The following is a 15633-nucleotide window of genomic DNA, read 5'->3' as shown; positions in this document are numbered from 1 at the left end:
CAGACCGCAGGGTTGAACGGAGCCATGGTGTTCGACCGTCGGTTTGTGACTGATATAGGAATCGGTGGTTCAATTGGTATTTGGGAGTCGAAGAAAAAAGGAGTGATGAGAAGGAAGATCAAAGAAAGAGATAGAAGAGAGAGGAGAGAGAAAGAAATAGAGAGAGAGAGAGATTTAATTTAATTTTTATTTTTTTTTTAAAATTTAAAAATCAGAGAAACAATTAAGAAAATACGAAAAAATCATATTAACAGGGGCAAATACGTCATTTTGAAAAAATCATAATAGATTGGACCAAACAAGCAACAAAATGAAAATTTTGGACCTCTGGTGCTAGTCCAAACTTTTTTGAAACAAATTGACAATTTTTGACAAACCACAAGGACCATTTGTACAGTTTTGTCATCTAAAAATTAATAAGTTCAAATCAAATTTCTTTTATATTATACTCTTCAATCACGATCAACATATATGATAATAATAATTAGAGTTGGACTGGAGATTTGGAGATTTTTACACAGAGAATATACAAAACTGGAAATTTTGGGTTAGAGAAAGCCCTAAGTCAGAGGAGCCTAAAATATGTAACTTTGATCTCTAAGGCTGCTCGGTGTGGTATGCGGTTTGGAACCGCGGTGATGCCACGTGGGCCGCGAACACCGCCCCGAGGGTGCGGTTTGCTGCGGTCGAGACCGCAATGCGGCCATTGAAGACCGCGTGTGCTGAATGGTTGTGCCTTTTTTTTTTTTACCGCTCAAAGATTCTTGTAATTAATTATTATTATTTTACCCATTTACTCCATCTATATATATACATTTACACAACCTTTCAACACATATAAACACAATCATTTCATCCAATTTTCTTTGAAAAAATGTCTTCTTCCAAAAGACCTAGCAAAGAAAAAACACCATTCAGAAACGCCAACACCCCAATACCTTCATTTGATCAACCGATTTTCTCACCTCCGTATTACCACTACGACGGTATGTTTCCTTGTTTTCCACAACGATCAGGGCAACCACATCCACAAACACAACCACTACCACAACCCGAACCAGATTTTAATCCATTTGATTTTTTGTCCCAACCCGAGTTTGTTCAACAAACACAAACAAAACCAGAAACGGCCGTTTCTGATTCTGAACCGAAATTTGTTACAGAAACTCATCCTACTCGCGCAGCAACTAAAAGAAAAGAGAAGGCGGATGCTAGATGTTGGGAACCTTTGGAAGTGTTAGTGTTGGCACAATTTTGGATCGATATTTCAGAAGATGCGACGGTTGGAAAAGACCAAAAGCATGAACGCTTTTGGATTCGCGTTTTACACAGGTTCCATAAAGGAATGAACCGTGGAGAATACCGTTCAAAACATCAAGTGTACTCCAAAAGGGGGAAGATGAACAAGGAAGTCATGTTGTTTAATGACTTGTGGAACAACATGAAACGTCAATGGAAAAGTGCAGAAAGCGATGAAGTCATTTTGAAGAAAGCGTTGAAAGTGTATCAAAAAGAAAATCTGAAGGCTTTTCAAGTTTCTTGAAGTTTGGAATTTTTTGAAAGATAACAGGAAATGGCTGAGTAGCAAAACATCTGACCAACATATCGACAGTGGGTCAAAACGCAACAGAACATCTGAGTCCGACCACATTGCATAAGATGCTCGTGTTCAATTTGACCTGAACGAAGATGAACCTGTTCCATTTTCACCACCTTCCCGACCATTGGGAAGAGACAAATCAAAAAGCAAAAGCAAAGACAAAGCGTCGGATTCAGATGATTTGAAAGAAATGGGAACCGACATGAAGGGTATAAAAGACAGAATGGACAAGATTTTGAAAATTGCTTCTGAAAGAGAGCTTCGGAAACAAAGGGAGAGCGACATGCGAATACTAGCGATGGACACGTCGAATATGACCAGGGCCGAGCTTGAAGTGGTTTTGGTGATGAAGGAGGAAGTGAAAAACCGTTACATCAATCGTGGCTAATTTTTAGTTTTTTTTTTCAAGTTTTTAATGGTTTCTTGTATGTTTTTTTTAAGTTGTAGGTTTTATGTTTCTACTTTGTTTTTCTAAATTTTTAGGTTTTTTTTTTAATTAAGTAATGTATGGTATTTGTAGTTTTAATTAATGAAATATTATGTTTTTAGAATTATGTTTTTTTATTAAAAAAAATAAGTTTTATTAAATTAAAATAGTTAACAAAAAAAAAAAAAAAAAAAAAAGTAAAACTGTGGCATCACACCCTTGGTGTGGCAAGAAACCACACTTGGTGGTAAAAAGTGACATGACGCTTACGTGGTGGGGGAGGAAGACGGTTTCGGTGGAACCACTCCCTCCAGCCTAACAGTTTGAACAACTTGAACTTTTAGATATAATCTTAAATCACTGTAATCTCCCACTTTATCTGCCTTTATAGCGGAAATTTGGTGATAACAATGCCTTATGGTGATAAGAAGTATAGATTAGTAATGAAAAGTACACAAATTAAAAGGATAAACGTTCAAATTCATCATAAATCATATCTAAGATTCCTTAAATCGCAAATATTTTGTTACACCGAGCCACTTCAAGTGGTAAGAATAGGAGGAAGACCCACGGATCTCGTCCCCAGTACACGTGCTTTGGTGTCCGGGAAGAAATCGAACTCTGGTAAAGCCGTAACATCTCCGACTTCGGAGATAGCCAATGGATACCGAAGTAAATGGCCTGGAAGATCTTGAACTATCTCTGGACTGGAATACAAATTCCAATTCTCATCCGCAATTCCATTTACTTTCCGAATGCATTCCAAGCTTTCTGGATGGCGAAACGAGTCATCTATGTAATAAAGATGTTCTAACCACAATGCCATTCGAAAGCCATAGATCGCACCCCTAGCTGGCCACTGTGTGGCTATTTGATTCGGTTGGTAGCCACCAATCGCAATCTCAGTGTCCCTAGCCCCGTCCATTGATCTTTGATTGATGTTAGCCGAACCAATAATTATATATTCGTCATCAACTTTAATCAAATCACAAGAAAAAAAAAGTTATAAAAGTGAATTCGTATTTTTTTTCTCAGAGAAATAGACAATGTACTTACCGATCATCATTTTTGCATGAACATAGATCATAAACCGTCGAGATTCTTGCGCTCTGCTATAATCGGAATCTGGTTCGGGCTTCTCCACCGGTTCATACTCGCCGAACTTTTTCGTCTCACGGTTGCCGAGGCAAAAGAATGTCAAGTAATCCCTAGGATCCGATTGAATATTTTTTGCTAGAAGTTCGGTGGCGATGTCTTTATACATCATTTCTATTGTTCTTCTTTGCCAGTCTAATATGGCCTGAACAGATCCGCTTTCTGGAATCCCTTCAGGCCACATTGGGATCACTATGTACACGGCAAACCTCTCATTTGCCCTAATTTTACTAATGATTTTAAGTGAAAGCTCCTTTGGTATGAGATGCAAAGCCCCGATGTCCTCAATTTTGAACTCATTGCTCGGTTTCCAACCATATGAGCTCCCCAAAAAATATTGGTTTTCGATGTAGATGAAGTTTTTAGCACGACGTATCGCGTTAATATACGCATCTTGAATGCTACGATCAATCACATTATCTTTACCGGTAACTAGGCCCGCCATAGATGCTTCCTCGGGTTTTTGTGGGAACCCTGACACCGCACCATCGTCGATCGACCGGAACAATTGGACATTCCATGTGTACTGGTCTTCAGATGGACGAATTGGGGCGGGGTGAGTTATGAACTCGTCAAGCTCAGGTAATGTAAAAAGAAATTGGCTTCCAATTTGTTTAATCCATCTTTGTTCGAAATTATACAACACGTCCCACGCGATCGGTCCTTCAAGTTTGCAGTGTATGTCATGCCACGGTTCCCTCGGCCCACCTTTTGCAATCGAGGCTCCCGAAAAATTCGGTTGGTGGAAATCGTCATGATGTATGTCTTTTAGTGTCCGAAATAATGAGTGATTCCGAGAATCATACCGACCGTCACAAAGATCAATACCGCCAACAAACCCTACAATCCGCCTCATTCCCGACGCTTCCCCAGGAATGTCGCTATCTACAATGATGGTTTTCTGATGATGAGTAAACATGGTCGCGACTTGAATCCCTTGCACATAACTATTCTTGTCATCGGGTTCGCGAGGGCATAAAACACAATGAACCTTAGTGTTGCGAAAAAAGTCTCCCGTTTCTTGATCATGTGTCGCCATTAATCCATCTTTTTTCAGAGCCTCAACCGAAGTTCTATCATCCCAAACAAGCATCAATACATTTACCCCATCCTCGGCTTTTCTCTTCAGTAACTCACCTAACGTGACGTCCCCACCCGGTTTCGGCCTACTTGGATCGCGAACCAACAAGATTTTTGTGTACACGGACCACCCGGTTATATAAATCAAATGTTTGGCATTACTAATCGCATCAAAAATATCCTCCCAACATCTTTGGGGCTTGTAATACCCTTCAGATTCTAAGTAAGATGTAATGTTATCATCTAGTATATGTGCATCGGGGTACAAAGTTACTTCACAACCTTCTCTTTGCCTAAAAAAGGTGTAGGGTATTCCTCCAAATGTAGAACTTTTAATACCTTGTGACCAATGGCTATCTCTCGCGACACTAACATATTTCACCTTCACATGAATCCTCGAACGTCCTTGTATTGGGTTATGATCTTCGTCTAATATTTCAAGCCATCGGTTCACTTCGAACTCGTTGACGACCTCCTCGACCGGAAGGTAAGCTCGTCCAATCAGAATTGCACCCACGGGATTCTCGTCTTTGACTGTGAATATAATGTTTGACACGTTATGTGCGCAGTATATGTGAAAAGACTCGAACCAACGAGGATTGGATGCTTCGTTCTCGATTATCCTGGTCCTTGCAGCTCTTGCCTTTTCTAGGTCGACTGTTGCATAGAGTTTAGAGCCCACAATCTGATAGAATTTTTACAAAACGTTAGATTATATGTACAAATATTTAATTTCTAAATGTTGATTGATTTACCTGGGGGCTACAAAGTACCATTCTCTTCACTTGAGCTAAAAACTTTTTCCCTTTTCTTTGACTTGTTGGCTCCATGGAAAGAAATAAGAAAAACATAAAAAAAGGGAATGAAAAAACACAAACAATCAAATTTACCTTTTTATCTTATATAAATATGGGTTAAAACATATAAAAAGCGAAAGACACAAATAATCAAATTCACCTTTTTATCTGATATAAATATGGGTTAAATATGTATCAATGTAACAGAGTTTTCCCAAAGATGCAATTTATTACATAAACAAGTTTCATTTTTTATTATATCGGTTAAAACGCTGTTGTTATTTAATCGGTGTTAGTATAAATTTATAAAAACCTTATCCATATTTAACAAAAGAGACCATATGTCAAGATAAAATGTTTTTGAAAATCATATTAATTTGATTGTTTAATATGTAAACTCCTTTATCGTAATTTCTGTAATGTCGACTCTTAATTTTTAATTTAATATAATTCCATTATTAATAGAGATATGTTGTTGGATGTGAAATATTATATTTTTAATATTATAGCTTTTAAATTGTTTATATTTAATTTGTTAATTTAAATATGATGTTAAATGTAAGACCTAACCAAATATAGTTTTAATATATATTTATCTTATCATATAGGTCTACAATTTTAATGTTTTATTTAATTTAATATAAAAGTTAGTATTTCATGATATCGGTATACTTACATTTTTGAATTATTTGTCAATATTTGAAGCTCATAATTTTATTGTTGTGCAAACACGTCTGGTTATTAATAAAATGAAACATTATTGCATAAATAACCATTATATAACACCCGATTCACGATTAAAAGTTTATAAAATGAAACATTATTGCATAAATGAAACATTATTTTGGTTCTAAAATTAAGTAGACATGGTTGCATATTTTGTACAAAACTATTTTGTTGTATAAGTTGATCAAAGGTAAAATGCTATTGCATAAATGCACACCTAACCGTATTAATATTCAATATTTAACTTATTATTTCATGTATTAGTTTCAAAATCTTTTATATTGCAATCCTGAGTTCCGTTTTTATGTTTGTTTTTTTAAGAAGAATTATAAGTTATGATTTTTATAATTATTGTAATACAAAAATAACGGATTAAAACAATAAATATATGAAGAACCACCTACCTTGAAACAAACTCTAAGATCCCATCCATTATGTAACCTATCGACCTCAAAAATGGTAGCATGAATCGTCCCGTGGAGCAGATGTGGAGCCATTTGTCGTCTGTAAAAGAAGCAATTGTTAGAAAAGGCACTCTATGTACATCATGCATTGGATGTCGTACAAAATGAATATAATGAAACAAACCTTAGGAAATGAGACTATAAGAAAGAGAACATGGAGTTGTATTTATGCAATGTGCCAATGAATGATTCCTTTTGTTGATTCAGAAGAAAGAGATATCTTTTTGAGAAAGTGTTTCATTACTTAAAACCCCACAAACCTTCATGCATGGATGTACTTGGATCTAAGCTTTTGTCTTTACAAACATTTCATATATACCCTTGTATTTTTATGTGTTGCGATTATGAACCCTATACATACACCATGCATGTATTAATGGTCAAACCTATCATAAGGATTTAAATATCCTTAAATGTCCAGGAATAGTAAAAAAAAAATTTATTTGTATAATAATTTTTTTTAAATGATATATATATATATATATATATATATATATATATATATATATATATATATATATATATATATATATATATATATATATATATATAGGTTCAGGTTCATTTGAAACCATTCTAATTTTGTAAGACCGTAAGACCAAAATCTAAAAATAATTTTAAAATGCAAAAAAATAGAAAAATCCAAAAATTCTTTTTTTAAATATTATTTTCGGAACTTGAATTAACTAAAAAAATTATAAAAAAAATATAAAAAAAAATTAAAAAAATTCCGTTTTTTTTTTCGAAAAATACGTGAAATATTCTAAATAGAATATTACACTGACATATTCTAAAAAATAATTTTAAAATGCAAAATAAATGAAAAAATCTAAAAATTCTTTTTTTAAATATTATTTTCGGAACTTGAATTAACTAAAAAAAATAAAAAATAAATAAAAAAAATTCTATTTTTTTTGAAAAATACGTGAAATATTCTAAATAGAATATTACGCTGTACACATTCTAAAAATAATTTTAAAATGCAAAATAAATGGAAAAATCAAAAAATTCTTTTTTTAAATATTATTTTCGGAACATGAATTAACTAAAAAAAAAAAAAAAAAAAAAAATAATAAATAAATAAAAAATACGTCTCACGGTCTCACAAAATATAGGTGGTCGAACCTATATATATATATATATATATATATATATATATATATATATATATATATATAAATTACCTTATAAAGCATTTTTGGTCAAATGCTGAATTTTAAGTCGTACAAACATACAATGCATTTGTACAATCAATTTATGCATTACAAAAAGAGTAGAGTACATATGGTCAGCAGTTGAAAATGTTAAGTCTCTTATCCCCTATTCTTAGGCTATTTTGACCCGGTTCATTCCTTATCTCCGTATTTCCCCAAATCCCGCAATTTCTATTCACAAATCTTGGATATATATCGCCGACGTTTCCATTTCTAGGGTTTAATTCATCTTTCAACATTCAACCACCATTGTCACACCCGTCGTTTGGAGCGGATAAACGGCTAATATATATATATATATATATATATATATATATATATATATATATATATATATATATATATATATATATATATATATAAAATAAAAAATATTAAGTCCCAAAAAGTATTGAGCCATGTAGACCCCCATGTTGATGGACATTGGTTGTTGATTTTCTGTAACTTTGGGGCATGTTGATGGACATTGGTTGTTGATTTTCTGTAACTATGGCCCCAAAGAGGCAATGAAAGGACCAAAATATTTTTCAATACAAAAGCACTATACATGAACAAAAAACCCGGTATTGGACTCGTCTTGAAAGAAGAAGAGTGAGACCAAACTGTTTTAAAATGAGACCAAAAAAAGAACAGATTTTTCGGAGATAGACCTAAGATCGACCTAGAACGATCTCAAAAAAGACCAAAAAGACCGGAAACCAAAATTTATATACATACTATTTGTGTTAGTTACATATTTTTAATCACAAATTACCCAACTTATTCGTTCTTTTTTTAATTAAATTTTAATGTATCATTATTAGTAAATCTTAATTTATCATTTTGGTGTTGATTACATATTAGAAAATTCAAAACCAAAAAATACCGAAGCCAAACCAAAAGAGACGTACGCAAAGAAAACGATATCAGACTAAAAAAAGACCTAAACCGGTCCCAAATAATTTAAACTGGAAAAAACTCGAACTTTTGCGATACTTGTCCCGAAAAAACTAGGTTGTTTTGAAACCGAGACGGGTCAAAAACCGCCGATAGAAAACACAATAAATTGTTGAACGATGCTTTGGGTCATTGATAGATGTTATTTTATGCATCTTTTAGGGTAGTTTTTATTATCATTTAGCATCATATTTTTTACATTTACATGTCATTTATTTATATAATTTTCAGCTCATGTATTTTGTTAGAATTCTCGTATTGCTCGTTTCTTATGTCATTTTCAGATAGTTTGAGTGAAACAGTACTTTGGGAGCAACTGGATGCGTGTTTGGAGCTTAAAATAGAGTTGGAACTGAAAGAAGATGTTGATGAATGCTTGGAATATGTTTTGTTCAAGAAACTTTCGATTGAATTGATCACACGAAGATAGAAACTACAATCTGAAGCTAAAGAATGTTGCTAGCAGCTTTGACCCCCTGTCAGTATTTTGACCATATCTCATAAACCGTAACTCCGATTGATGAGATTTAAATGTTATGAAAACTAGAAACAATTTGGGACAACTTTCATAATTGTGAAAAAGGGAAATTTTGCGATTAAATAGCCCAAAAATGTGATTGCAAGTATGATAACATGTTTGTCCTACGATTGCATATTTGCCACAAAGCTTCCTAGGGTCAAATTAAGTTGTCTGGAAATCATTTGAAGTGAAAAGTCCAAACCTGCGATCGCATATGCATGTACATGCGACCGTATGTTGTCCCAAAAAGCCCATAACAACAATGTACGTCCTTAAATCGTCCTGATACGCGTTTTTAAGGAATCCTAACATCACATAGGACTTACCTTCGATCACATGTTACTAGTTTCTTTCTCCGGAAGCTTCCAACTTGAGTATAAATACAACCCTCGTAATCAGATGTAAAGGGGAGACGGTTCCAGACAACGAAAACAACTTCTGAAGGCAGTTTCTGATATCTTTCAGTGACTTTTGAAGATCTGAAGTCTGTGAATCATCTCACACATTTAGTTTAGAAGATTGATCAGTAAATGTTTCTTTTATCTAGTTTACTTTTGTTTTTAGCCATGTCTGGCTAAACTTTAGTTTTCAGTTCTACATAGACTAGTACTTTTCATGTGATCAGTTATCAGATCTGATTTTCATTTTGTCTTTCTATCTAGATTTTTCAGTTTTGAGTTTAATGAATGTTTGGTTTTAAATTCTTGTTAATCTAATCACCTAGCTAGGGTTTTTATCATTCTAGTTAATAAGTTGTTAGAATCCGTAATTGTTCTTGTCAACCGGTAAAAAGTAACAAATATCATATTGGTTCTGTGTTGGGATTTAACTCTGATATAAACTGTAACAATAATATTTTTACGCTTTTGAGCTTGTGAGAAGTATTGGGTATTGTTGGGAATTTTACACGAAACTTAATGCACTTTTATGATTTAATAAAAAGCATGTTTAATTCAACATTAAAAAGTTATGGTTAATTCAAAGAGTTTGTTTTGATTAACTAGTTTAGGTAAAAGATATTATACTAGAGTTTGTTAGTTTTTCTCAGTACCATGATAAATAGAACACATTCTGAATAACCAGGCCTGAAATAACTGCATGATTAGGAAAGTCGCAGCATAAGTAAAATCGTTTTTAATATTGATTTTCGTTTAATTTAATATCACTACAAATTTTAGTTTTTTTTAGTTAATTTGAAATCCCCCTTTTATATTTTTGTTTTAACTAGAATGTGTCTGATGCAAAAAGACATTGAACTTTAGGCTGTGTCCCTAAGGATTTGACACTGCTTTCATGTGCTATATTTTTAGTGCAACCAGCAGTGATAAATTTTATTTATTTAAATCGGGTGCGAAAATCGGTCTTAACAATTTGGCGCCATTGTCAGGGACACAATGCTTTCTAATAGTTTTATGCTCATAATTTTCATTGAGGTACACATATTAGTTTTTGATCCAGAAATCGAGCGAACTGCAAGGAAATTGAAGAAAGAAGTAGCAAAGGGAAAACAATCAACTGGTTCATCATTATCTTCAGTACCACATGAAATTATGACACCACTTGGCAGTCCCTTATGGAATGAATCGTATCTGGTTATTCTGAAAGTACCCCCACCTTCACCTTCTGATAGTCCTTGTAAAATGTGACATCCGCATTTTTCACGGCCAGAAAAGAACGATTTTGTTTATGTTTTATAAAAATCAGAGTACTTCTTTTAATAAAAATGTTGCGTAATTTGTTCCCAGTAAATTATGATAAATACGTTATCAAATCATTTCTGAAGAAATGTATTTTTATTCATTTTAAAACATTTGGGATGTCATCGTTAATACAAAAACATAAGCATAAACAGAACTTACATTCATTATCACTAGTGATCTATATCTCCTTAATCTCTCAGTGTAATGTGACTTCATATTAACACCTGTGATAAAAATAAACTGAGTGGGTTAGGTTGGGAAACCTGGTGAGTACATAGGGATTTCAACCCACAATAATATAATTATTATGTTTAAACAATCAAACAATCAACCCAATTACCCATCCCTATTATCTTCTTTAATCTTAAGGATCTACCCTAAGAATCAACTATTCCTCGTTCATTCATTCCTAAGGATCATCCAAAGGAATCGGCATAAAGTCCATTGTTGCCACAGTTTACACAACGGGCACTAAGTCTGCATAGTCGCCAAGATTTAGGCATCAAGTCTGCATGATCACCAAGGTTTAGGCATCAAGTCTGCATGATCACCAGGGTTTAGGCATCAAGTCTGTATGATCACCACGGTTTAGAGTACACCGGGTGAACACATCGTTCACAACACCTACAGGTTGCGAGCCTACTAGTGTTCCACTGGACTGTCTAGAATAGTCCGTGGTTGTCATCCATACTCTGCTGAATGACGGGGGCATCATTTGGGAAAAAGGCTTCTCACATCGTCCACCTCTCACCCTCACCTCGTGGTCTATAACACCTCTCAACTCATCATTCAACTCATATTCCATCTATTATATCTACCCATGTTTACCCAAACATTATCGTAGATATAAAATACATATACAGTTTAAATCATTTAAAACATGTATAAAATCGTTCATTTAGCATAGATAACAAGTACTCAGATAATATGCACACATAGCACGTAATTTATACAAAATACTTCATATCTATGTGTAAGCTGAAAGTAACTATGCACTCACTTGAAAAGGTGGTGATTCCGAACTCAGACAGCGCTTCACTTCTTGAAAAAAAATAATTTCCTTCGACGAAACCTAGTATTATTACCACTAGAGTTTAGTCTATTATTCACCAAGACTAATTAATAGTCTAGCTATTATTACTATTATATAACCGTTAAATAATACTTATATAACCCATAATAATAGCCCAATTACTTATTATATGTTCTTAATAACGTTAATATAATTAAATAAAAGCTATATTAAAAATAGCCTAGGCGTAGCTCACTTACAACGGGTTTTATAGAAAACCAGGCTTTGCTTGGAGTAGCATTCCCGTGCGGAAAAGCTCTTCTTCTCGGAGCCGTCGAGCCCTCAGGGGCTTCCGACTCGTGCTAGGGAGGTTCCCTAGGCTTTTCGGGGGGTTTCGAGGCTAGAGAGAGGTTCTAGAGAGAGAGAGAGAGTAAAGAGAAGAAAGAATGAGAAAGGTGTGAAGAAAATGAGGGTGTGAGAGGTTCTATTTATAGGGTGAAAATGGATGAACTTGGTGCCACATGTCACCATCTAGTGGCAAGACTTGGGGAGAAAGCAATGGCCAAGATTGTGCCACATCACCCATTTTCGCACATCACACTTTTGACTTCTAAAATCCGTAACTTTCACATACGACCTCCGTTTTTGACGTTATTTATATCCACACGTAGGTAAAAATAATATCTTCAACTTTCATTTTGACTCTGTTGGCTAATTCTCGACCGATCTTAAATTTAATAGTACGAGGCGTTTAGACTATTAAATGACCGCGAAGAATTCGTAACTCCTTCAAACGGACTCTGTTTTCGTCTGTCTTTTTATTGTTAAGTTTCTACTAATGATATCTTCAACTCTCATTTAAGTCACGTAAGCCAAAAACTGCTCGAACTAAAATTCGAGTTTCGGGTCGTGCAATGTTAAGCCGAATCTTAGAAAAATCATAATTTCTTCATACGAAGTCAGATTTGGGCGTTCTTTTTATGGATTTTCTCGGTTTAACATATTCTACGACTTTTGTTTAGATCACTAAGGCTAAAAATTCCTCCATCGTAAAATCACTATTTACGCTTCCCGGTGCCGTGCCGGTTCCATCGCGAAACTTCGACGGGTCATAACTTCTTTGTTATAACTCGGATTTCGACGATCTATATATGTACGAAAACCTTGTGACATATTCTACAACTTGGTTAAGATTATTTATTCTAAATAATCTTTTGTCGAAAAGTCATTTTCGACCCCTATTACCTTTAAATTGACTAGCTCGGATCTACGGGCGTTACAATTATCTCCCCCTTAAGATGATTACGTCCCAGAATCATCAACGAAATAGGGCTCATGTAATGACTCCATACATCATCTCTTCATCCTAGGTAATAATTATAACTTCTATATTCCTTCAAGTTTATCTCTTAGACTCATTGACTATAAGCAGTACTCGATCGTGCAACTGCTCTCTACCTCAGGCTAGACTCCAAATTATGACCTTCAAGTCACAATCTCGATCCTTACTTGATATGAACTTGAGATAAGTTGTTTTATTACTACTATGGATCTATGTGTCATATTCTAATGACTTATCATCGTATGTTGCAATGCTTTAGACTTAGGTCTCTTACAGTCGAACTCCAAAACAGAGTATACCTTCCTTCATGTTCTAATGTGATACAATCACATTTCAATATGTAGCATTTCTAGCTACCAACTTCTTTAACAATCATCGCGATACTTCTACTGATCGCCTTGGGTTAGCTTTCATTTCAATCTTTTGGTTTAAGTTAGATGCTACATCGAACTTGGTTCTCTGAACCACGTAACATACTCATCGTATTTAGACTCAATTTGATATGACCACTAGGGTCAGAATAACAACAATCTTCTTAGTCATTACCGAAATGATGGTAACGACATGCTTGAATAAAACAGACTCAATTATTGGCTTCTTGGTAACCTTGTGACTTTCCCTGATCCAAGCATGAGTCATGTGCTTCCCATAGTATATGCATCTACTACCTTTTACACCTACTCATACTCGTCCCAAGTATAGTCTCGCAGTTTTCCAAGTCACCATACAGGAAAAATCACATAACAGTTTAACACATCAGATAACAAAACGAGGGCTTTATAATTTCTCGAAACTATTACATAGGTGTTAAAGTTCACCCTATACTATGACTCTAATAGGCTACATCATATGATACTATGGCTACTGCATAACTTGATCTTCAGATATGAAGTCCTCACCCTTGATTCCTCGCATGGTTTTCTGCTTCGTCAAGGATCATGTGAAATGCCTTTGGCCTTGGTGGCGTTTCTGGTCTTACTGCTTTATTTTTCCTCGGGCAGTCCCTAGAAACATGCCCTTCTTTGTTACATCCATAACACAGCTTCTTGTTGGACGCACACTTGCTGGCCTAATGCCCTGTCTTTCCATATTTGTAGCAAGTCACATCATTGCCACATTTCCCAAAGTGATTCTTTTTACACTTCTCGCACCACTTGGTTTCACCTCCTCCTCCTCCTTCTTTAATCTTTGAGAATATCCCTTCTTTGTTGGATTTTGAAGATCCTTCATGCTTCCTTTTCTCGCCAACTTCAGCTCTCTCCAGACCTTTTTCCATAATCTGGGTCTCAACATTCCTGGCTGCCCAGATGATAGTTTTCAAAGTGGTTGTTTGCTTTACCATCGGACCAAAGTCTGCTGGTAATCCATGGGCAAACTTGTTAACCTTGGAGAGTTCAGTTGGGACTAGGTAAGGAACAAGCTTCATTTTCTCCGTAAAACTTGCAGCATACTCGATGACACTCATCCTTCCCTTCTTTAGATTCTGGAACTCATTGTTGATCTCCAAAAGATCTTGCTCAGAGCAGTACTGCATTTTAACTGCACCAGAAAATCTTTGCACGGCATCTTGCTCGCTTCTCCTTTGGGCAACGAATCAGCTAGTAGCTTCCACCAGCTTAGTACTCCAGATTTCAACAGAGGAACCGCAAGAGCAGTCTTTTGCCTATTGCTACACTCGCAACTCTCAAACATCTTCTCCATCTCGGAGATCCAGTTCATGACTTCCACCGGCGTCGGGCTTCCAGATAGACTCGGTGGTTTGGACGCCATGAAATCCTTGTATTTGCATCCACGTCCGTCATTTCCTCCATCTTTGTGGTTTTGCCTAACTATCGGGGGGTTAGCTTGACCAACGGTCCCACTTTAGTTTCCCTCCTCACTCTGCCCTTCGTTCAACTCGGGCTGTTCGATATGTATGGTCGCTTCCTCTCGATTTTGCTGGAGCAAATGTCTGGTTTCCTCCATTTGATGATCCAACATCGCCTGGATCAACGCTTGCACTCCGGCCATCGTTATTGGCTCAGCAGTGGCTACCACAACTGGTATTTTCTCAATCACTAGGGGTTGGTTTCGGTTCCCATTTCACGTTTCCGCTACGGGTCCTTGCCATCTTGATCTATACACCGAATAAGGTGAATCTAGATCTTTATTTAGGATTAACGTTTAAATTATCTTTATCACTCCGAAACGTTTATATGCTAGTTCTAATATCGTATTCATACATTTAGAATCCTAAACACATAAGGTTTCCAGATCCGGTCGGCAACAGACCATAGATCTGATCAAACTGTAGCATAACAAATCATTTAGCACGTAAAAGCAATTTAGGCATCATTCCTAAAACAAGCTAGTGCTCACACCTTACAATCATCGCTTAGCATTCTAAGTTTAAGTCTAGAAATTTCCTACAAATTCCTAGTTCGCTTAAACTAATGTTTTGATACCAACTGTGACATCCCCATTTTTCACGGCCAGAAAATACCGATTTTGTTTATGCTTTATAAAAATCAAAGTACTTCTTTTAATAAAAATGTTGCGGAATTTGTTCCCAGTAAAATATGATAAATACGTTATCAAAGCATTTCTGAAGAAATGTATTTTTATTCATTTTAAAACATTTGGGATGTCATCCTTAATACAGAAACATAAGCATAAACAGA

The 15633-nt window shown here is 35.2% G+C and overlaps 1 protein-coding gene across 1 annotated transcript; it reads right to left on the bottom strand.

Moving 5' to 3' along the window:
* Positions 1 to 2486: 2486 nt before the first annotated feature.
* Positions 2487 to 6341, bottom strand: LOC145032242 (phospholipase D alpha 1-like). The gene is made up of 4 exons (XM_078980994.1): positions 6190 to 6341; positions 5018 to 5086; positions 3084 to 4947; positions 2487 to 3002 (listed from the first exon to the last, which is right to left on the bottom strand). Exons 1-4 carry the CDS (start codon positions 6280 to 6282, stop codon positions 2569 to 2571), a joined length of 2460 nt encoding a protein of 819 aa, XP_078837120.1. The 5' UTR covers positions 6283 to 6341; the 3' UTR covers positions 2487 to 2568.
* Between the last annotated feature and the right edge of the window lie 9292 nt (positions 6342 to 15633).

Source organism: Lactuca saligna, chromosome 1 (genome assembly GCF_052625555.1).
Source record: "Lactuca saligna cultivar CGN05327 chromosome 1, ASM5262555v1, whole genome shotgun sequence".
NCBI lineage: Eukaryota > Viridiplantae > Streptophyta > Magnoliopsida > Asterales > Asteraceae > Lactuca > Lactuca saligna.
Note: the sequence above shows the minus strand (reverse complement) of the source record. Positions and strands in the feature narration are given on the sequence as shown.

Excerpts from the sequence above, each read along its gene's own strand:
- LOC145032242 (XM_078980994.1), bottom strand. The coding sequence starts at position 6,282 with ATGGCTCCACATCTGCTCCACGGGACGATTCATGCTACCATTTTTGAG. Across the intron at positions 5,087-6,189 it reads ATCTTAGAGTTTGTTTCAAG|CCAACAAGTCAAAGAAAAGG; the intron begins GTAGGTGGTTCT and ends CTTTCCATGGAG. Across the intron at positions 4,948-5,017 it reads TGGTACTTTGTAGCCCCCAG|ATTGTGGGCTCTAAACTCTA; the intron begins GTAAATCAATCA and ends AAATTCTATCAG.